General features: G+C 52.0%; 2 protein-coding genes across 3 annotated transcripts in view; one reads left to right on the forward strand and one right to left on the reverse strand.

Moving 5' to 3' along the window:
* Window positions 1–1,480: 1,480 nt before the first annotated feature.
* Ptger1 (prostaglandin E receptor 1) lies at window positions 1,481–3,461 on the forward strand. Its single transcript, XM_075976623.1, has 2 exons — window positions 1,481–2,446; window positions 3,165–3,461. Exons 1-2 carry the CDS (start codon window positions 1,481–1,483, stop codon window positions 3,429–3,431), a joined length of 1,233 nt encoding a protein of 410 aa, XP_075832738.1. The 3' UTR covers window positions 3,432–3,461.
* A 536-nt stretch (window positions 3,462–3,997) lies between these two features.
* Window positions 3,998–22,493, reverse strand: part of Pkn1 (protein kinase N1) — a 29,901-nt gene continuing 11,405 nt past the window's right edge. For both annotated transcript variants that reach the window (XM_075976622.1, XM_075976621.1), the window contains exons 5-22: window positions 17,800–17,945; window positions 17,110–17,323; window positions 16,464–16,658; window positions 14,350–14,459; window positions 14,113–14,256; window positions 11,489–11,564; window positions 11,264–11,405; window positions 11,084–11,177; window positions 7,401–7,480; window positions 7,254–7,329; window positions 7,073–7,164; window positions 5,935–6,111; window positions 5,707–5,769; window positions 5,519–5,595; window positions 5,126–5,268; window positions 4,779–4,886; window positions 4,605–4,685; window positions 3,998–4,271 (exon numbers count right to left, since the gene is read on the reverse strand). In XM_075976622.1, the coding sequence (XP_075832737.1) occupies window positions 4,068–4,271; window positions 4,605–4,685; window positions 4,779–4,886; window positions 5,126–5,268; window positions 5,519–5,595; window positions 5,707–5,769; window positions 5,935–6,111; window positions 7,073–7,164; window positions 7,254–7,329; window positions 7,401–7,480; window positions 11,084–11,177; window positions 11,264–11,405; window positions 11,489–11,564; window positions 14,113–14,256; window positions 14,350–14,459; window positions 16,464–16,658; window positions 17,110–17,323; window positions 17,800–17,945 (2,222 nt within the window). In that variant the 3' untranslated portion in view covers window positions 3,998–4,067. The remainder of the gene's footprint in view (window positions 4,272–4,604; window positions 4,686–4,778; window positions 4,887–5,125; window positions 5,269–5,518; window positions 5,596–5,706; window positions 5,770–5,934; window positions 6,112–7,072; window positions 7,165–7,253; window positions 7,330–7,400; window positions 7,481–11,083; window positions 11,178–11,263; window positions 11,406–11,488; window positions 11,565–14,112; window positions 14,257–14,349; window positions 14,460–16,463; window positions 16,659–17,109; window positions 17,324–17,799; window positions 17,946–22,493) is intronic.

The following is a 22,493-nucleotide window of genomic DNA, read 5'->3' on the forward strand; positions in this document are numbered from 1 at the left end:
GACCTCCCAGCCTGCCCTAGGCGATGCTCACATTTTCCAGTGTTTAGATTTTATCCACTTTATTAATGAGGCAGGCAAGAGGCCCGGGTGAGGGTGTGGGGGGTTGCTTCTGCCTCACTGGGAGGAGGGGGTCACAGAGACCAGACCAATTCAGAGAACCTCAGTCCTTGGCGGGAAGAAACTGAGCCCAAGTGATCCTGACCATTGCCAACAGCAGAGGTTTCGCCCACTCCCAGCTCCCAGCCCCAGCGGGCAGACATGCATGGGGTGGAGCAGCCCCTGGAGGCCAGTGGGGTGCGGGTGGAGGCGGCACAGAGCCGAGGAGCCGCCCCAGGAAGAGGGAGCGGCCTGCTGGGAGCCAGGGAGCAGCTGGCGCTGGCCGCAGGAGCCTAGTTCCGGGCCATGGGGATCCTGCATCCTGAGCAGCACTGGGTAAGAAGCCGGGACTTGAGGGTCGGTAAGCAGGGAAGAGGAGAGCATTGGCCATCGTGGTCTCACTGTTCATGGCTCTCAGCCCAAGGCTGGCTGTCCATCCGTTAATGTCTGCATGTCTGCTTTAGCCCTCTCAACTAGAGAATGAAGAACAAGCCAGAGGCTGGTTCACAGTAGGAGTATGGGGTGGGCATCTGAATGGGGCAATGCCAGACTGCTGAGAGATTGCCATGGAGACAGAGGTGTGACTCTGGCAACAAAGACGGGACTCTAGAGAAAGGTGGGCCCATGGAGTCCAAGAGCAGCGAAGATGGGTCCATGGAATCAGGGGTCTGTGGGAACAGGAACATGGAGGCCAGAGATGTGGCTACAGGGCATAGTGACCTTGGGGCACAGAAATGAGTCTTTAAGTATAGAGATGGCTTGTTCCGGGAGAGATGAAACTGGAGATCAGGAGTGCGTCTCTGGAGACAAGGACATGGCCACTGGAAGAGATAGGCTATAGTAGTGGAGCTGTTGGGATAGGGACGTCAAGGAAGAAAAGATGACCAATAGCTGGTCATGGTGGTGTGAGTCTTGAATCCCAGGACACAGGTCTCACAGGCAGGTGAATCTCTTTAAGGCCAGCCTAGTCTACACAGCCAGTTCCTGGGACAGCCAAGGAGACTTACTAAAAAGGAGAGGAGAGTGGGCAGACATGGTGAAGGCTGGAGTTGGGTCAGAAGTGGGTCGGGGTCTATTCCATGAGGCCATAAACCAGGAATCTGATGCACTAGAAGGTGGGGAGCCGGGGAGATGAGAAAAGATACTAAGAATGTCTGACAGATCAGTCGAGTTCCCAAAGCAGTAGACAGATGTAGGGGCAGAGTGAGGACAGGCACAAGGCATGGGGCAGTGATAGATAAAGAGGGATCTGAAATAGCGCAACCAGGGTCATGTGGAGGTGCCCTAGGCACAGAGCCCACATTGTTACATGGATCCTGATGGTGGTGGGACCCTAGCCTCACTGTATCCTCCTCTTATCTACCTAGCCCTCTTGGCCACTGATATGAGCCCCTGTGGGCTTAACGTGAGCCTAGCGGATGAGGCAACAGCGTGCGCAACACCCAGGGTCCCCAACACATCTACGGTGCTGCCAGGCGATTCCGGCACATCACCGGCGCTGCCTATCTTCTCCATGACCCTGGGTGCAGTGTCCAACGTGCTGGCCCTGGCGCTGCTGGCACAAGCTGCAGGTCGTCTGCGGCGGCGCCGCTCAGCTGCCACTTTTCTGTTGTTCGTTGCTAGCCTGCTAGTCATTGACCTGGCAGGCCATGTGATCCCGGGGGCGCTGGTGCTTCGCCTGTACGCTGCAGGACGTTCGCCTGCTGGCGGGGCCTGTCATTTCTTGGGCGGCTGCATGGTCTTCTTCGGCCTATGCCCACTCTTGCTTGGCTGCGGCATGGCCGTGGAGCGCTGCGTGGGTGTCACGCAGCCACTGCGCCATGCGGCGCGCATGTCAGTGGCCCACGCACGCCTGGCACTAGTCGTGCTGGCTGCCATGGCTTTGGCAGTGGCGCTGCTGCCGCTAGCACACGTGGGTCACTACGAGCTACAGTACCCTGGCACCTGGTGTTTCATTAGTCTTGGACCTCGTGGAGGTTGGCGCCAGGCATTGCTTGCTGGCCTCTTCGCCGGCCTTGGCCTGGCAGCGCTCCTTGCGGCACTCGTGTGCAATACACTCAGCGGCCTGGCGCTCCTGCGAGCCCGCTGGAGGCGTCGCAGCTCTCGACGTCTCCGTGAGACCACAGGCTCCGATGATCGCCGGCGCTCCGAAGATCGCCGGCGCTGGGGGTCCCGTGGACCACACTTGGCCTCCACCTCGTCTGCCTCATCCATCGCTTCAGCCTCCGCCACCCTCCGTAGCTCCCGGGGCGGCGGCTCGGTGCGCAGGGTTCGCACGCACGACGTGGAGATGGTGGGCCAGCTCGTGGGCATCATGGTGGTGTCGTGCATCTGCTGGAGCCCCCTGCTGGTGAGGGGCAGTTGCTCCTCCAACCATACTCCTTCCTTCCCCCTCCTGGCCTCCGCTCCCTTATCACCCCGCCTGCACAAAAAGCCTTACCCCTCTGTCTTATCCCTCTGCTATCCCCGGCTCTACGCCCTCTTTGGATCTTACTCCGATTCACTCAAGCTTCTTAGTTCATCCCCCAGCTTCATTCATTTCTAGCCTTCTTCCTCCCCAGCTTTTTATTTTAGTTGTTCGAAACAAGGTTTCTCTGTAGCTTTGAAGCCTGTCCTGGAACTATCTCTTGTAGACCTGGCTGGCCTTGAACTCACAGAGATCTGCCTGCCTCTACCTTCTAGTGCTGGGATTAAAGACGTGCGCCACCAGCGCCTGGCCCTCCCCAGCTTTTTTTTTGTTTTTGTTTTTTTCGAGGCAGGGGTTCTATGTGGTTTTGGAGCCTGTCCTGGAACTAGCTCTTGTAGACCAGGCTGGTCTCGAACTCACAGAGATCCGCCTGCCTCTGCCTCCCAAGTGCTGGGATTAAAGGCGTGCGCCACCACCGCCCGGCCCTCCCCAGCTTTTTTACCTTTCTTTTGTCCTATGTGCTAGCAAAGCGGGTCTTCCCTAGCTAGACTCCGCACTCACTGCCGACCTTTGCTCAGTCACTCTCCTTCCCACACAGTATTTGCCCTGCATAGCCCGCCCACCCCTTCTCTCACACGGTTCACGCCTGCTTTTCTCGCAGGTGTTGGTGATGTTGGCCATCGGGGGCTGGAACTCTAGCTCCCTGCAAAGGCCGCTGTTTCTGGCTGTGCGCCTCGCGTCGTGGAACCAGATCCTGGACCCGTGGGTGTACATCCTGCTGCGCCAGGCCGTGCTGCGTCAACTGCTTCGTCTCCTGCCCCTGAGGGCCGGTGCAAAGGATGGCCCAACAGAGCTGGGCCTAACCAAGGGTGCCTGGGAGGCCAGTTCACTGCGTAGCTCCCGGCACAGTGGCTTCAGCCATCTCTGACTATGCCCAGAAGCTAAGCCAAACCACTGGGCAGGGCTCAAGGGTGTAGAGAGCTTCAAACACTAACATGGGCGATGTGTCCTGTGTGGCGGGAACACACACTGTGACCGCTCTTTAGTGAAAGAGGCTCCGCCCAGACGAGTACAATTCTAACATTGGCCACGCGGTGGCGCAGACACATTAGGATGTTCCAAATATCAGAGGTGGGATCCTCAGGTCAGCAGCTCAAAAAGCATGAGCACTACACTAAATCCATAGTTCTGAGATCAGAGATCCCCACAAATGCTGCGAGGTTTTGGGTCCACTTCCTGTCTCAGCCACCGCCTTGCAACCAAGCATTCTCATTTTGTTCTCTGACCTAACCTTGTACCCACTACAGCCTTAAAACCCCAACGTTCTCCACCAACACAGCCCTGAGCACCGTCCTCACCCCCCCCCCACTAATGCATGTTCACAGCTTGACCGTTCAATTGAGCCCTAGCACAGTTCTGTCCCCCCTGAGTCTGTCTGCCTCCATCACCTGCTCCAAGTACACCCCACCCCAGATTGCACACAGAGGCTGAAAATGCATGTATGGGGTAAACCCCAAAGATCTTTTTAAAACCAAGAACTCTTGGGCAAGGCAGGGGCTTGGGGCTAGTAGCCTCCTGCCACAAAGTCGAAATCCCGGAAGGCAGCCTGCTCCGCAGCTGTGAGGGGCCGCGCATCCCGGGGTGGGCTCAGCGTGGGCGCCTCCCCAGTGAACTCCTCATCGAAGTTGCTGACGTCTGTGCGCCCCGAAAGTGTAGGCACGAAGGGTGGGGGCAGGCGACGAGCCAACAGGACATCCCAGCCCAGCGTCTGTGCAGAGGAGGACAGAGAGTCATGATGGAGGATGCGGGGAAGTCTGGAGACCAGCAGGAAGTAGGGTGCAGAGGGACTAGAGCTCAGATCAATCAAGGGAGTCTGGGGTAGCTCAGGTTAGCCCTGTAATGCCATGGGCCTGGGTTAGCAGTGGGAGTAAAGAGGGGAATGAGGGGTGCAGACAAACGGAGCTAACCTTTGAGAGGAATCATGGTGGCGGGGGGGGGGGGGGGGGGGCAATACAACTCTTGAGATGGAGCAACTAGATTTGGGGTGAGAAACACCCAGGTCCTTGGGGTGACTGACAGGGTGGAGAAGGAGTCTGCTCACCCTGAAAAAAGGCTGTTTTTTCACATCTTCTGCGTCCCGCTCAGTGGCTCCCAGCCTCCGCTCTGGGTTCCTCCGCAGCAGCTGTGAGACAAGGTGCATGTTGGTGTATCCGAGTCCTGTGCCTCAGAACCCTTTTCTGCCCACCTTGCTCTTTGTGGTAGGGGGTATGCTTACCCTTCTCATAATGCCAATGGCCTCTGCTGACAGGAAGCGGGGATAACGAACCTCATCGTTGACAATACTGTCAAAAACCTCCTCCTCGTCGTCCCCAGGGAACGGAGACTGGAGGGCAGAGAGAGTCAGGTTGAGCAGACCCCCACTTTTAGCCAGTCCAGCTCACCCAGTACTACCCAATGGCCCTGAGGGTATCCCAGAGCTGGCTTACAGAGGGTAAGTATCTCGTTTTAGTTACAGAAACTGAGATCAGAGAGGCAAAGCTAACACATAGCAGGAGCGGATTCCCATCCCACACCGGGGCGCATGCATGTTCTCTACAGAAAAAAAGGTAGCCTAGGCCTCACCTCCCCAACCAGCATCTCATAGAGCAACACGCCCAGTCCCCACCAGTCCACCGCTCGCGTGTAGGATGTGTCTGTCAGCACTTCGGGCGCCAGGAACTCTGGGGTTCCACAGAATGTGCTGGTCCGGTCTCCATAGCCCATCCCTGGGTGGGTGGAATGCAAGGCCATGTGAGCCACCAGTGGCTGGGGGGGGGGGGGAGTAGAGCATGAGACACTCCAAATAGCCAGCCCTGCCCTTAGTCAGTATAGGGAGACCCGGGGAGGAGGGGCTAAAGCTGGCAAACTACCCTGAAGCTCTTAGGGTGAGCATGTGCCTGCAAGCAAAGCCCATAGAGAAGAGAATGTCACCTGACCACCCCCTAGTCCTCTCATCCCAGGATTGCAGCCCCTCACCCTCCTTGCAGAGGCCAAAGTCTGCGATCTTGACGTAGCCCTCAGTATCCAGGAGCAAATTGTCCAACTTCAGGTCCCTGGGGAATGGGGGTGTCAGGGGATGTAAAGAGGGGTGATTGGGAGTGGGGGCTTTGTACAGAGCTTGAGCATGTCCAGTCTACGGGCAGAACGTGCTCTCGTGTACACACCTGTAGACAATCTTGTGTTCATGGAGGAACTGCAGCCCCAGCACCACACAGGCGGAATAGAAGCTGCAGAGACGCACAAGTTCACACAAGCCTGGCTCCACCGGTGCCAAAGTCCCTAACCCCTGGGGTCCCAAAGCTCTGTGGGTGGCAGGGTGGGAGGCAGGGTGGAGGGTGGGAGGCAGGGAGGAGGGGTGGGGCCTCCAGTGATGGGCAGGAAAGAAGACTCACACGGCCCGCGGCTCGGAGAACACATCACTGTGGATGTGCAGCATCAGGTCTCCACCCGCTGAGTACTCCATCACAAAGCACACGTGCTCTGGGGTCTGGAAACAGCCGAAAAGGTTCACCAGGAAGGGATGTCCTGCCCTGGTCACGGCCGCCAAAATCCGCTTCTCACACATCAAGCTAGGCAGGAGGCAGAAGTCAGAGGGCCCAGCGGCTCCCTGAACTGCGCCCATGCCCTCTGGCGCTCACAACAGGTGTCTGTTGAGGACCTGCTTTACTGTGCAACTTTGGGCGTCGTGGCTGCTACACACCCACAATCTACACATTGTCTTGGGAAGCAGGTGAGGGCACAGGCTCAGGCTGGTCAGAGCAGTCCAAGTGCGTGCTGGGGACTGGATTAGGGACAGCACCCATGTGGACTAAAGCAGGTGGAGGACCCGGGTCCGAACTTGGGGCGGAAAAGCTTCAGTCTGTGAGAGGACCGCAAGCACAGCCCACAAAGGAGCACACAACCAGAAATGTCACCAAGCACCTGTGCACAGCGCCTTAAGGCAGACATGACGGCTTCTCTCCAGAGCAGTAAATAAATCCCTCTTACTCATTTAAACTTTGGATCAGGTTCCTGGTTATTACAGAGGTGCCTGGGAAGTCTTGAGACAACCTGATGCCTCTAGAGGGTCAAGGACTGTGAAGAACACTTTAAATAGACCTTCTTCCTTGATCCACCAGACAACCCTATGCGGAAGGCATTTCCATGTGTATTTGATGGTTAGATCAGGAGGCTGAGCTCTGAAGGGAGGCCAGCTTTTCCTAGCATCCGGGGGCACGGGTGACAGAGGCATCTTACCTGGGACCCTGACCCCAAAACTGAGGCAGTCCCACATCCCTACAGTTTACAGTTTGGTCCTGAACCTCCTGCCTACTGTGTGACCTCTGGCAGACTGTTAACCCATGAGCAGAGTGGGAGATAATAACAGCATTCACTCTGGAAGGGGAGAAGAGTGAGTCGTAGTAACTCTTTCTAAGTCTTAGGTAAGAGGGTTGTAAGTTCTAGTACCATGAGTCTCTCACTGAAATGCTCAATAGTGACTATTCTTGGGCTGTTTCCTAGAAATCCTCAAGGGCCAGGATAGGGCCTCACCTCTCCACCTCGTCTCGGGCTACTATGTCACCTTTCTTCAAGGCTTTGATGGCAAAGAGCTCCCCACTAGAGCGAAATTCAGACAGCAGCACCTGTAACACAGTGGGCACAGGAGCCTTAATGGACACCCTGGGCCCTTGGAGGAAGACCTCTGAGCCCATAAGTCCTTCCCCTGCCTCACCTTCCCAAAATGACCCCGGCCCAGCACTGCCAAGAACTTGAAGTCCTCAAGCATCAGGGGTGACTTCCTCAGGGGGCTGTGGAAGAAGGGAGCTGGTGAACTCAGAGAGTAAGCAGGAATGCGGGGGTGGGGAAGGAGGGGCATCACCTGCACGGGCCAGGGCCTGGGGTCTCCTGGGTCTCTGAAGGCAGCTCTGGAGAGGTGGTGGATTCATGGGTTGAAGAACTCTGTGGTGCAGAGGTCATGGTAGCCACAAGTCAGAATTATCCCTAAGAGCCAACAGGGCCCGAGCTACTCCCTCCCCTCCTCTCCCCGTGCCTGACCCACCCCCCCCCCCCCCAGGACCTTTGCCTTCACACTGACATGATTTCTTTGTAGGACTAGGGAAGAACCTAGTTCTTACACATGGTTACACATGGTACCCCCTGGCACTATTTATTTTCTTTGAGCAGGTTCTCACCAAATTGCCCAAGCTATCTCTTGGACTTGTGATCCTTCTGCCTCAGCCTGCTGGATAATGTGGACCCCAGGCTTGCATCACCAGGCCCCAGGTTCCCTCCTCTATAACCCTTTACTTAGATTACCTGTGCAGGCATCAGATGACTCCTGACTGAAGAACAGGGCCCCTTGTCCATCTCTGCTCCATTTTCCTCCCAGTATACTTCATATTTACTGGTTTCAGCCTGGACAGACTGATGGACTGATGGACTTGGACTGGGCATAGAATGCAGGACTCACACCTGCGAGGTGAATGCTCTGCTACAGAGCTCCACCCCGGCCTAGCCATGCCACGTGAACATCTGACTGAAAACAATCAGGCCTGGGGCAGCCTTCAAAATGGCTCAGATAAGGGAAGGTGCTTCCTGTACCAAGCCTGGTGTCCTGAGGTAGACCCCAAACCCACATAGTAAAAGGACAGAATCAATTCCTACAAGTTGTCCTCTGACCCCCACACTTGTGAGGTGCAACACATATGTACCCCCCCCCCCAAAAAAAACAACATACAAACACATATATTGAAAGAGAAAGAGGCCGGGCGGTGGTGGAGCATGCCTTTAATCCCAGCACTCGGGAGGCAGAGGCAGGCGGATCTCTGTGAGAGACCAGCCTAGTCTACAGAGCTAGTTCCTGGACAGGCTCCAAAACCACAGAGAAACCCTGTCTCGAAAAACCAAAAAAAAAAAAAAAAAAAAGAAAGAAAGAAAGAAAGAGAAAGAGAATCAGGACCTGAGGGTGCCGCTCATGTGAGACCCCAGGTTCCATCCCCTTTTCCAAAAGGAAAGAGGTGACAAGTAGGTACTACAGTCAGGTGCTGGGACACAATCTCAGCACTCAGGAGGTTGAAGCAGCATGATGCAAAAAGAAACGGGAACTGGGCCAACAACGTAACATGGCGGGTAAGGCACCTGCCGACAAGTCTGACTTGATTTTGAGTCCTGGGCCTCACAAGGTGGAGGGAGAGAACTGAGTTCTGTAAGTTGTTCCTCTGACCTCCATATGAGTGCCCACACATTCACACAAAATAAATAGAAAGATTAAAAACTTTAAAAAGAAGCCAGGCATGGTGGCACACACTTTTAATCCCAGTACTCAGGAGAGAGAAGGCAATTTCTGTGAGTCCAAGGCCAGCCTGGTCTCATAGTGAGTTCAAGGACAGCTAGGGCTACACAGAGAAACCTTGTCTTGACAAATCCAAAACAAACAAATAAACAAATAGATGAATCTAAGAGGAAAATAGATAAATGTTGAATGCTGGTGGCCAGCCTATGGATATATAGCCTATCAAAGCCGGAAATGGTTGGAGGCAATGTGGCTGTTTGAAAGAAAACATCCCCCAAAGGAAGTAGCACTATTAGGAGGCATGGCCTTGTTGAAGTGGGTCACTGTGGGGGACGGGCTTTAAGGAATCGTTTGCTCAAGTTTCAATCAGTTTAACACTCACACCACTTCCTGTTGCCTGCAAGATGTAGGACCCTCAGGAACTTCTCTAGTACTATATCTGCCTACACGCCTCCATATCCCACCATGATGACAATGGTCTGAACCTCTGAACTGTAAGCAAGTCACCCCATGAAATGTTTTCCTTTATAGGAGCTGCCATGGTCATGGTGTCTCCTAACTAAGACAAGGGAAAAAGAACAGGAGCATCTGGTGACCCGCAGGAGTCCTGTCTATGACACCGCTACTCTCCCGGGCAGCACTCAACAGCTCGCACAAACACCATGACCACAGAACTGAGCAAGCTCATGACAGCTGCACTCCCATCAAGAGAGCAACAAAATCTGTCTTTGATATAAATTGATTTGTTTTCTTTCATGTTTTAGACCAACAGCTCTGTAACTGGACTTAGACCTGCTCAACAAAATATGCGAGGTACTGGAAACCCAGCTAACTACCCAGAGCTAGAACCTGGAGGAAACCTATAGCCACCATTGTACTGAACCAGCACAGTCCCTGACTATATTCTAAATATTTGTCCTTACACCCACAGATAAGTAGTCCTCACCCCTCATGAAAGAAACCTCTCCTTGCTATGGATGGAGACCACTACAGAAACCATAATCAATCAGAATGCAGAGGTGTGGAGTCCAGTTCCAGTGGACCCACACCCAAGACTCAGGGGACTCTGTGGAAGGGGTGGTGGTAGAATGATTGTAAGAGCCAGAGGATCAGGAAGTTTGCCGTGGGCTATCTCCTGCAGGTGGCAGAAGCTAGCCTGTAAAGTCTCAACAGCTGTGAGCTGAACATGGACAACAATAGGCATGCCAAAGAGGCTGGGGAAAAGGCCACGAAGCCTCAGCTCTACTCAAAGAACTACAGCAACTAAGCTATGCTTAGAGTAAGAGAGATAAGTCTTTCCCTGGGAAAAGCACACTAACTGGTTACCCAATATCAAATGATCAGCCTTGAAAACATACAAATATTTGACATTATCAAGGATGAGCAGATTGTATGTAGGAATATGTAAATATTCACACATACATACATACATGCAACAGCAATTAATGAAAAAAGAGGTCATAAATTTGAAAGAAAACAAGAAGGGGTCTACAGAGGATTTAAAGGGATAAAAGGGAAGAGGGAACTGTTATATTATAATCTCAAAGAGAAAAAAATGCTCCCCCACAAAAGAACTGTTACCAAGCTGAGGATGACCCGCGTTCCCGAACCCCACCCCTGCTTCCCAGAACAGGGCTCACAAATGGGCACCTTTTCTGCCCTCTTCTCACCAGCTCAAAGTTTATGTTTCTTTTTTTTTTCTTTTCTTTTCTTTTTTTCCAGGCTGGAGATGGAACCCAGAGCTACAAGCACGCTACTCAAGAGCTCTTATGGAGAGCAAATCTCTAGCCCCCAAGCTCACATGACCCTTACTTAGCTTTGGTTGTGAGACAGGGTCTGGGTATGTAGCCCAGCTGGCTTAGAACTTACTACACAGTCTAGGCTGGACTCCAGCGATGCCCCTGCCTCAGCCACCCCTTGCTGGGATGGTATGCTGGCACCACTCTGCCCAGCTTCCCAGCTGACAATTTTAAGCTAGGATAGAAAACAGTCAAGGTCCTAGGATGTTGTTCAGTTGGCAGAGCATCTGCCTAACATGCAGAAAGCCCTGGATTTCACCATTGGCAACCTAGAGACCAGGCCTGGGAATCCCACCACTCAGGGGACAGAGGCAGGAGGATCAGGAGTTCAAGAGTTCAAAGTCTAAACTATATTGAACAAAACCAAACAAAAAGCCTGGTTCTGCTGTGCGATCCCTGGTTAGCTCCTGCAGGCTTCTGAAAGAGCAGCGGGTTCCTAGGCCACCCTGCCTAGAGGAGGTGGGCACTCACCAGGCTGCATAAGGTGGGGGGCACCCCTGGGGGGCTCTTCTGGGACGAGCTGTCTGAGTCAGCACCAAGGTTCAACTTCTCCATGGATATATCTCTGAAGGAGGGGGAGGAAGATGAGTTGGGGACCTAGTACCTTGGAAACAAGGGACAGGTGAGACTGGGGCCATCCTCCTTCCTTACCCGGTGTTCCGAACCTCAGAACCTGGAGATGCGTTGGGACTGAAGGTGCCCGTGGTGACAGAATTAGGGATGAGTCTCCGGAGGAGCCTTACCCAAGTTGCCACATCAATGTTCATCTGTCTGGCACGCTGAAATGCCTTCCCTAGGAGAGCAAGGCTAGGATCACTACCTGTGATGTCCTGAGGGTCCCTGGCTCCGACTAGGCTCACTTGGGCCACTTCTTACCTTGCTGCTTGGAGAAAATTTTTTTCTGTCGTTGTAGCCTAGGGATCCGCTCAATGATGGGGTTGCGAAAGGTGACCTGTGGGGACAAACATGCTCAGCTGCAGTGGTCTCAGGAGCAGAGGCACTCATCACCTGAAGTATGGGCACTAGGCCTCTCTGAGGGCAAGTGGCTTGACTCTAGCAGCCAGGTGTAAAGCTGACCTTTGGCAGTGACTATGCACAGCCAATGACCTCCCTCCTGAATTCACTACTGATGGGGTCCAAGCCTGATGAACTGTGGGGAAGAGGGAAGATGACATCACTACAGACCTTACTCGTCCCTCTGTCTCACTGTCGGCATGAGAGCAGCTCCATTCCATGTTGTGCTTTGCCACTAACTTAGTGGCAATGGGGGGAACGGCTATGATCGGAAACCATGAACCCAAAGAAATCTGCTTCCTCTAAGTTTATTTCTCCTGGGTATTTTGTCAAGCAACAGAAGCTGATGACTATGGAGGAGCAACACCACTCCCTGCTGGCCTTTGGAAGTGCTCACTCTGACAGAAGCGACTGGAGGAGAAGTCTATTCTGGCGCACAGTTTAGGGAACATAGTTCATCATGGAAGGAAGACATGGTGGCTAAGGCAGTGGGGTCCACAGTGGCAGAAGATGAAAGCACAGTTACTTCTCAGAGGACCAGGAGGTAGAAAGCTAGCAGGAAGAAGGGCCTGACTATAGTCCTCATAGTCTGTCCACTAGTGACACACACTTCCTGAAGCTTCTAGAACCTCTCAAAACGGCCAGCAGCTGGGGAGCGAGTGTTCAAACTAAGTCCTCTGTGGGGTTGTAATAGTTAATATTAGTTATCAGCCCCCTGCTTCCTGACTTCACTCCCTACCACTGTGACAGCCACCTACAGCTCCTGCTGTCCTGACCTCCCCACCGTGATAAACGAGGAGCCAAAAGAAACCCCCTCCTCCCAAAACTGCTTCTGCGAGGGTGTTTTACCACAGCCGCAGGAAAAGTACTTAAGACAGGAACATCCATGTTCAAACCATAACAGGCTTCCAGCTTGGAAATGGAGGAAGCAAGCAATCAGACCCTCCTGTGGACCAACAAGCCAGGTGCAAGTCCGGGGACCTGTGTCACATGGCCTACTGAGTGTGGTCACCGTTGGCCACACGAGCGCCATCTAGCACTGCTGCTAAGGTCAGCCGTGTCCCCAGTAGCCTTGCGTATTGAAGATTTAGTCACAAACCTGTGGCTCTATTCGGGAGGTGGCATAGCCACTCGTGAGGGAACCATGATGATTTAGTTTAGTATTCCCAACTCCAACATGTTATAGTTATTGAGTTCTGGATAGGTGCCATGTATGGAGGTCAAAATTTAAATTCCTCAAAACTTGAGTGAGGTAAAAACTTTGGTTTCCAGTTAGACTAGCCACACTTCTGAGAGTTCTGCCAGGTGCAGCCCTCACTTGCTTTTTGGCCACCAGCAGCATCCGCTTCTACCTGAGTTTGCTGTTGCCGCTGTTTTGCGGTTCTGGGGACGGAAGCCAGAGCTTTAAACACACGAGCCTCGTGCTCCACACTAGGCTCACCACAGAGCTTGGTTCTTTGAGACAGAACTCACTATGTAGCCCAGGCTGGAGTGGCAGAAAATAGGGGTTTGAGGCTTGATTTATGTTTCAGACAGGGTCTCTCTATGTAGCCTGAAACACACTATGCAGATCAAGCTGGCTTCAAACTCAGATCTGCCTCTGTTTCCAGAGTGCTGGGATTGAAGGTGTGCACCACCATATCCAACTGTTTTGTTTTTAAGGTAGGCTCTCTCTCTGTCTCTCTGTCTCTCTGTCTCTCTGTCTCTCTCTCTCTCTCTCTTCTCCTCTTTGGTTTTTCAAGGCAGGATTTGTCTGTGTAGCTTTGGCTGTCCTGGAACTTGCTCAGTGCACCAGACTGCCTCAAACTCAGAGATAAATCTGCTTCTGCTTCCAGAATGCTGGGATTAAAGGTGTGTACCACTACCTGGCTTTGGTTTTGGATTTTGGTAAGTCTTTTATATCCCTGGCCTCCTGCTCACCATGTGACTTGAGATTATATGACACTTAGTTTTATTGTTTGTTTAACGTATGGGTGTTTTGCCTGTATGTGTATCTATGTACTACATGTGTACCTAGTAACCAAGGAGGCCAGAAGAGGGTGTCAGAACCCCTACAACTGGAGTTACAGATAGCTGTGAGTAGCCATGTGGGTGCTGGTAATCAAACTTGGGTCGTCTGGAAGAGCAGCTAGTGCTCTTAACTGCTGAGCCATCTCCCCAGTGCCCACATCTAGTTTTATCTGGAATTAGAAATGGGGCCCAGGGCTTTGTGCATGCTAGGCAAGCATTCCCCAACTGTGCCCGCCTCCAGGTCAACATGTAATCTGCTGAGGCACAGTCTTCTGGGACCACATCTCATACGTGGTCCATTACCACTGAGCCTTCCTTATGTGAGCGGTGCTGTTTCTGGCATCATTCCCCACTCTCAGGAGCCTGACTTCCTGTGAATGCTCAGAACTATCTGAAATTAATCTCCTCATACTGGACAATCAGGGGCAAGGAGGCAAGACACATCTTGGGGTCAGAAGTCAGGGAGCAAGCTGTACCTCAGCCACCAGGCATCCCTGGGGTTCCATGTCCAGCTGCACCTCATGCCTCTCGTTGTCCAAGAAGTCCTCCAACTTCAGAAATTTGAGCGCACACAGGCCCCTCTGGTCCCTCCAGAACACAGCCAACTCCAGCTCCCGTGCCTCAAGGAAGAAGAATGGGGCCATCCATCATTTCGGGTGTCTGAAGCCCAAACTCCTGTTCCTCTAATCCCATTGTCCCCCAACTCAGCTCACCCTCTCCAGTTCCAGGGTAAAGCTCTGGTCCCAGGCATTGGGGCCGCACGGCTTCCAGGCTGTCTGTCCCACCACTGCATTGTCCAGCTTGAGCACGGTGCTGACCTCGGCTGAAAGCAGGAGAGGGCAGCAGGAAAGGGGTGCTTGCTCCACACCCATCAGTGTCTTTCTAAGGGCCTTGCCTCAATGCCCTGAGAGCTTGTCTTGCACAGTAAAGCCTTTAGTTCAGATTGTGGGTTGGGGAGAAGGGGTTGTTCATTTTGGGGTGTTTACCTTTTTGTTCTAAGATAGACTTTTCCTCCAAAGACCAGGCTAGCCTAGAACTTACTCTGAAACCCAGACCACCGTGAATCCTCCCACCTGAGCATCCCAGGTGTTAGGGTTACAGGCATGCACCACCATATCAATCCTCATTTTTGTTTGATGTTTTTTGAGATAGTGTTTCACGTAGCCCAGGCTGGCCCTGAACTTCTGTTCTTCTTGCTTCTATCTCCTAAATTCTGGGAGGCTTGTATGACCACACCAGATACGTGTTTGGTTGGTTTGTTTTGAGACAGTCTTGTGTAGCTCAGGCTAGCCTTGGATACATTTTTAGGACGGTTATGAATTTTTAATTGCCCTATCTCTACTTCTAAGCCTGCCAGGGTTGCAGGTGTGTGCTACCACACTTGGTTTATCTAGTGCTGGGACTCAGACTAAGGGCGCCACACATGCTAGGCAAGCACTCCACATAACCTCTGTCCCTCACCTACTGCTGTGCCCATCAGTTCATCTCCCTCGTTTCGGCTCAGGAGACGCCAGCATCTTTCCCTAACAAACATGCTCTATTCTAGCACCCACCGTCCTACTTCCTGTCTCCGAGGGCCTGAAGCTCCCCACGGCCCTCAGTGTTTATCCATGCTGTGGCATGGCACATGGTTTCCTTGCTTCTGAAATTGAATTCTAGTCCACTATTTCTGTTTTCATAAAACACAATGGACATGACTTCTCCCTTCTTTTCATTTTTAAAAACGCCACAAACCGGGTGTCTAGCACCTCAGACCCTCGTTCAGTTCTTTGATGGACACAAAAACTAAACTGTTAGGTCACTTGGTTGGTGCTATTTTCCCCCTTTATGTTTGTTGGGCTTGGGATGGGACCAAGGCCTCAAGCACGCTAGGCAAGTGCCCTCCTCTGAGCCCGTGACCCCATCCCTCTGGCAGAATCTAAGCAGCTCTAGCACTGGTCCAGGCCCCAGCCTGCAGCTTCCCACAGTGGCTATTTCACTTACACTCCCACACCCCATGTAAACAGGTTCCAACTTCTCTATGTCCTTTCTTACGTTTGTGGGCTTTTGTTTTGTCTTGTTATTGTTTTGGTAAGTTATCCCAATGGATGTCACCATTTTATCTATTTATTTACTTTTATTTCTATGTGTATGAGTGTTTTGCCTGCATGTATGTATATATGTGTACTAGGTGTGTGTCTGGTGCCTGAAGAGGTCAGAAGAAGGTGTCAGATCCCCTAGAACTGGATTTATGGAGGGTTGTGGGCAGTTCTGTGGATAATGGGAACCAAACCCAAGGTCCTCTACAAGAGCAGCATGTGCTCTTAACTGCTGAGCCACCTCTCAGGCCTCTCTTTTTTTTTTTAAATGTGTAGCCCAGGCTGGCCTCGAACTCGTGATCCTCCTGCCTCTGCCTCCTTCAGCAAATCCTACCGGCGTGCGCCACCACAACCGGCAGGCCTCTCATTTTTATTGTTTACTTATATATGCATATGTATGTGTGCACATGACGTAGAGATCAGGGAGGGCAGAAGAGAGCATCGGGGCCTTGGAGCTACCGTTAAAGCAGTCAGGAGACCCCTGATGTGGGCTGAAGTCCTCTGTAAGCTCAGTACATACTTTTACCACTGAGTCCTCTCTCTAGTGCCTGTTCAGTGGTGGAAAAGTCAGGGCACCTGTGCTCCCAGCTTACTCAGCTGGCTGAGGCACGAGTGTCATCACTTGTGGCCAGAATTTGAGGGCAGCCTAGGCCACATAGTGAAATCCTGGCTTTGAATAAACACGCAAACAGACAAATCAATAAATAAAATGCTACAAATGCAGACACCCTACCCAGCCACTCACTCACCCGTGTTTTCAGCTTCTCCCTTGAGGCTGCTCCGTCCACTAAGGCTTCCGCTTCGGCTGTAAAGGCCCCGAGCTGGGCGGTTTAGGAAAGGGGTACGGCTGTCAGGGGTTCCAGATGCCCCAGCCGAGAGGGAAGGGTTCCAGGGGATGGTCTCTGGAAGATTCCTGCAGCCTATCACGCGTACTTCCAGGGTCCCTGCAGGAAGGATAGGCTTATGGGAGGCAGGCTAAGGAGACAGAGCAGCGGGAAAAGGACCTCTGCTCATGCAAGCGGCAGCTGAGAAAGGGCAGCCAGTGGGGGCTTTGACACTGCGTCAGAGGAGAGGACAAGTCGTCTAAGGAAGCTCAGGGTGCTGACATTTTCAAAGAAAAAAACTGTTGAGGACAGCCAGAAGTAAAGACTAAGGAGGAAAGCAGCACTGTGGGGGCTGTTAATGGCCTGCCACAGGCTGGGGACCGGGCAGAGGAAGGCGGGGCCAAGGAGGAGGGGAGGGGCGGCAACAGTCTAGAATCAGAAGAGAGCAAGAAGATGGCTATCAGAGATGAAATGGGGACCAGTATAGGAAGGGGAAGGAGACAATGAGAAGCCTGGAGACCAGGTAAGGAGTCTCAGAGCGAGGCCCCAGGGGGTGCAGCATGGAGCCCACCTGTGAGAGGTGCAGGCTTGCTCAAAGTGCTGTAGTGCGTGGCAGGGAAGGGCCCAGGCAGCATTGCACTGAAGGCTGATGATGAGGCCACAGTAAGCTCCTCCCGAAGTAGCCGTCCCTTGGGGTGATCAGCCGGTAGCTCCCCGAGGCGTCGCTCCAGTGACTCACGCAGCAAGCCCAGCTTTTGGTTAGATTCAGTCAATTTCTCCTGAGCCTGAGGCAGAAGGCAGAGAGCTAAAGACAGGCATAGGCCCCCCAAGAACCCACCCACCTCCAGCAACTTCTTCCTCAGGCCTAAACCTCCAACCTATTTGGTCCCATCAGGTGGAGCCTTAAAGACTAGGCCTTGCCCCTTGCTGGAGGCAGGACCCACTGAGGCTCCATCCTCACCAAAGCCTTTTCTTTTCTGGTGCCCACCACCTCACTTAAAGCAGGTAGGTGTCCCACCTCTCACAGGCCCCAGTTTAGGCCCCACCCCTTCCCAAGACTCTACCCTGCTCCTAGTTTACATCTGTCCTGGTGTCTCTCCTCTTTCTTATTGAGGCACCACACTTAATGGCAGCCCGTCTAGGTTCCGGCTCCATCCCTCATCATGACTGCTCCTGTTGGATCTCCCTATCTCTCCTGTGTCCCAGACCCGTCCTCCCTCATTTTGAATGCCCCTCCCCTAGTAGAAGCCCTCAGTGTCACCTCGCTGACTGCCTTGCGGTCTGGGGCCTTGGAAGCACTGAGCAGGCGCAGGACATTCTTGGCACCTTCTGCCACAGCATGCTCCACTCTGAAATGGTGTCTCAGCTCCTCAATGCGAAGCTCTACAGCTCCCAGCTCTGGGCCTCCTACGGGCATGGGCCACATGACAGTGGGACAACCTGCAGGATAGCCTGATCCCAGACACACCACGTGGACAGACAGGCACACGCACACCACACACTGCCACCAAAGCGCATCACGGTTTTCCCCTGGAAAGGACTGTCATACTTCCACCCAAACTCAAGTCACTCTTACTCAAACACCAGAACCCCTAGGGACATGGTCACCCAAGTTCATTCACAGAAATGACACACAGGCACACTGTCAGTCTAGACTTAGGGACAGACATTGTAACAGCCCTTGTGAGTCCCGGGGAATAACACGGGACAAAGGGAGCACTGTAATCTACAAGGGCAGATATCATCCACAGCCAGTGGCCATCACCCACACATTACACTTTTCAACAAGGGACTGTCATGAAGACATAACTCAGACATTCCTAAAATTCGGGTTCCCTTCACATTCTAGTGAACTGCCACCAATAGGGACGCAGTAAGAAACTGAATGTGTGTGTCCTGCACCAGTTTACTCATGGAGTTCAGCTCTAATGGGATGGTATTTGGCTATTCGGAGATGGGGGTCTCTGTGCTAGATGAGGTCACAAGGGAAGAAGTCAAGAGCTAGCAGAGTAAATTACTGGGAAAATCACCTGCCTGGTGCACAGGAGCCCTTCCATTCCCAGCACACACACACACACACACACACACACACACACACACACACACACACACACACACACAGAGCAGTAAAACAAAACAAGAAACTCAAAAAACAAACAAATAAAAAGCTGAATGTGGGGGAACACAGCTGTAATCCCAATACTTGGGACAGAGAGTAAGAAGTTTAGAAGTTAAAGTTACATATGAGCTCCAGGCCAGCCTGAGTCACATGAAACCCTGCCCCAAGAAAGGAAAGAAGGGGGGCGGGGAGGAGAAGGAAGGAAGAGAGAAAGGAAAGGAGGAAGGGAGGGAGAGAGGAAGGAACAAAGGAAGAAAGGACAGGAAAAGGGAAAAGAAAAAGGAAGCAAAGGGCGGGGAGAATAAAGAGCCTGCTAACCAGTTTGGCAACCTGAACTTGATTGCCAGAGCCCACATGGAAAGAAAGAACTCTCACTTAGTTGTGCCAACACATACACAAAAATAAACAAACAAACAAACAAATAAATAGGAAAAATGAAACAAGCCTATAATCACAGCACCTGGGAGACTGAGGCAAGAGAATTACCAAAAGTTCAAGGCCAGCCTGGGCTACAGAGTGAATCTTTGTCTCAAAACATCAAGAATAGGACTTGGGAGATGACTCAGTGGTTAAGGGGACTTGCTAGTCTTGCAGAGGACCCAAGTTTAGTTCCCAGTATGCATGCTGGACAGTTTACAACTGTCTGTATCTAGAGCTCCCACTGGGACCTGGTGCCCTCTTCTGCCTTCTCTGGGCACCCATACATGTGGCACATTGGGCACACACATAATTTAAAAATTTAAAAAATACCTGGCAGTAGCGGTGCACGCCTTTAATCCCAGCACTCAGGAGGCAGAGGCAGGCAAATCTCGAGGCCAGCCTGGTCTCCAAGAGCTAGTTCCAGGACAGGCTGCAAAGCTACAGAGAAACCCTGCCTTGGAAACCAATAAACAAACAATCAAACAAATTTGTTTTAGAGAAAATAAAGAATAAAGAAATGCAGAAGATGAGAGGCAGCAGAGAGCTTGCTTGTGTGCACCTGTTTCCTTCCCTCCAAAGCTCCCACAGCTCCTTCTTCTTCCACCATCTCAGAGAGCCTGGCTATGCTACACCCCACTCCCACACCTGTGCTTGTGGCTGTGAAGAAGCCGCCTTATGTTTGTATAGCCGCATTTGTAGCTCTAGCCTAGGGCAGCTCAAGTCACCCAAGACAGACACTGTGAGCAGAGACTCGACGGCACTGCCATTTTGATATCAGTTGTAAGTACACTGAACCTACAGGCAAATGAGCAGACAGCCAAACCATAAAGACACCGTCCTACTGCACACAGGACACTGTCACAGGTCAGCCATCAGACAGACATAGCCCATCACCTCCACCAAGGGCACTTTGATAGGTCCTGGTGAGCATGTGAAAAGCTAACAGCCTGAGTCTGGGGAGACGACTCGGTGGGTAAAGAGCATGTCATGCAAGCACGAGGACCTGAGTTCCACTCTCCAGAATCCACGCGAGAAAGCCAGGTAGGGCAGTGTGCCCTGTCATCCCAGAGACCTGCCAGCCAGCCAATCTAGGTAAATCGGTGAATCACTAGTAAATCGCTCAGGGATACTGTCCCAAAAAACAAAGTAGTGCTGGGTGTCCTGGCCCAGTCTTTAATCCCAGCACTTGGGAGGCAGAGGCAGGCGGATCTCAGCCTGCTCCACTTGGTGAGTTCCAGGATGGTCAGAGCTACATAGTGAGACCCTGTCTCAAAAAAGAAAAATGGGCATAGTCATAATGTGGCAAAAGTCCTAGGACTCAGGTAGGTGTAGGGTGTAGTTGCACAAGTCTGTGACACCAGCACTCAGAGAGGCTGAGGCAGAAGGACCACAAGTTCTAGGTCAGGCCGGGCTACTTAGCAAGTATGAGGCTAGCTTGGGCTACAGAGTGAAAGGCTGCCCCAAAAGGAGGTGGTGGTGCTGGAGAGATGGCAAGGGTGCAGAGTACATATTGTTTTCCAGAACACCTGCACGGTGGCTCACAGTCATTTCTGACTCCAGTTCAAGAGGATCTGATACCCTTCTCTGGCTCTATAGAAACCAGACACACAGTGGTGCACAGACATGCAGTTAAAACATGCACACACAAAATAAAAGCAATAAAAGAGGGGCAGAAAGGAGAACAGAAGAAAAAGGAGGGAATGGGGAAGAAGGAAGAGGAAGAGGAGAAGGAAGAGGATGAGGAGGAAGAGTTGTTTAGACTCAAGTCTTGGACAAGGCAGAGGGCCAAGACAGGAAGTGCTACCACGTGACACATACGGAAGCAACACTAGTACTGATAGGTGCACACCCAATGTCAATGGTAGAAAAAGTCATGCCCAGGATGAAGGCACAAGGACAATCACAGCCCACATGGAGCATGGTACCTGGTGCACAGAGATGGCAACTGTCACACAGGCACAGGTAACCAGAGCTCCAGTCACACCCACTCATGGCCATCTGAGGATAGAATCACTGTCCCGTGTGTGGAAGGGCCTTTCTTGTCAACGTTCTTTGGACATTAGCCCCAAATAATGACACAAGACTTATTAGTTATGGAAGTTTGGCCTTCAGCGTAGGCTTGTTCCCAACCAGCTCTTATGACTTAACCTGTTCCTACTAATCTGTGTTGTGTGGCTAGTTACCTATCTTCATAATATATACCCAACCTCCTCAGTGTCTCACTGTGTCTCTGCCTCTCCCCTAGAATCCTATCTTTGCCCAGAAGTCCTGCCTAACGTCTCCTGCTATTGACTCTTTATTAAACAATCCTTAGGCCAGTAAGGCAAAGCACAGACACATCTTCACGCAGTGTAAATAAATAGCTTGAAACAGTCACCCTGTGTCTTTAGTTGTACACAACAATTGATAAGGACACAACTGCAGGGCGCCAGGCATGTCACCTACACACAGTCACACTCTGGCACACATGGCCACTCAGGGTTTGCCTGTCACAGTGACGCAGTATTCACAGTGACCAGGACAGCTCTTGGCATCTGTGATGGTTGTTCCTGTTTTGTTTTGTCTCACTAAGTAGTCTTGGCTGGAACTCACAAAGATCTGCCTGTTTCTGCCTCCTGATATTGTAATTAAAGGCCTGCGCCACCACCTAGGTGCCTAGCACTGATAAAATTGGTTTTAGCAGACAGCTTGCCACAATCTAGAATTAGTTAGGGAGGGAGTCTCCAGGGGATTGTCTAGATAAGGATGGCCTGCAAGGAGGAGGGCGGAAGACCCACCCACTGTGTGTTTTATTCTCTGGGCAGGGGACTGGATCACATAAGGGTGAAGAAGAGAACAGAGAACCAGCACGCATGCGCGCATTCATGCACTGCTCTCGACTCTGGGCTGTCATGTTACAGCTTCTTCAAGGTCCTGCTGACAAAACCTCGCTGAAATGATGGACAGGAGCCTGGAGTGGGAGCCAAATAAGCCCTTGCTTCACTGTGTTGCTTTTGTCAAGATATTTTTTAAAAATCTTTTTTTTTCTACTTTAATGTTGTATGAGTGTTTTGGTTGCATGTATATTTGTGCACCATGTGCATCTGTGCCCACATCAGCCAGGAAAATGTGCTGAATCCCCTGGAACTGAAGTTATAGGTTGTGAGCTACTATGTGGATGCTGGGAATCTGAACCTGCACCTCTAGAAGAGCAGTCAGCATCTAAACACTCAGCCATCCTTCCTGCCTCCCACCCCCCGCCTCCACACACACACACACACACACACACACACACACACACACACACACTTAATTTAAAAACAAATAAAGTGGAGAGAAATCAAGGAAGACACTTGGCATCAGCTTGGGCCTGCACGCATAAGTGCATATGTGAGCCTGCACATAAAAGCAATATGCAACCACTCTGCGGACACCTA

Source organism: Microtus pennsylvanicus, chromosome 6 (assembly GCF_037038515.1).
Source record: "Microtus pennsylvanicus isolate mMicPen1 chromosome 6, mMicPen1.hap1, whole genome shotgun sequence".
NCBI lineage: Eukaryota > Metazoa > Chordata > Mammalia > Rodentia > Cricetidae > Microtus > Microtus pennsylvanicus.

Excerpts from the sequence above, each read along its gene's own strand:
- Ptger1 (XM_075976623.1), top strand. The coding sequence starts at position 1,481 with ATGAGCCCCTGTGGGCTTAACGTGAGCCTAGCGGATGAGGCAACAGCG. Across the intron at positions 2,447-3,164 it reads TCTGCTGGAGCCCCCTGCTG|GTGTTGGTGATGTTGGCCAT; the intron begins GTGAGGGGCAGT and ends CTTTTCTCGCAG.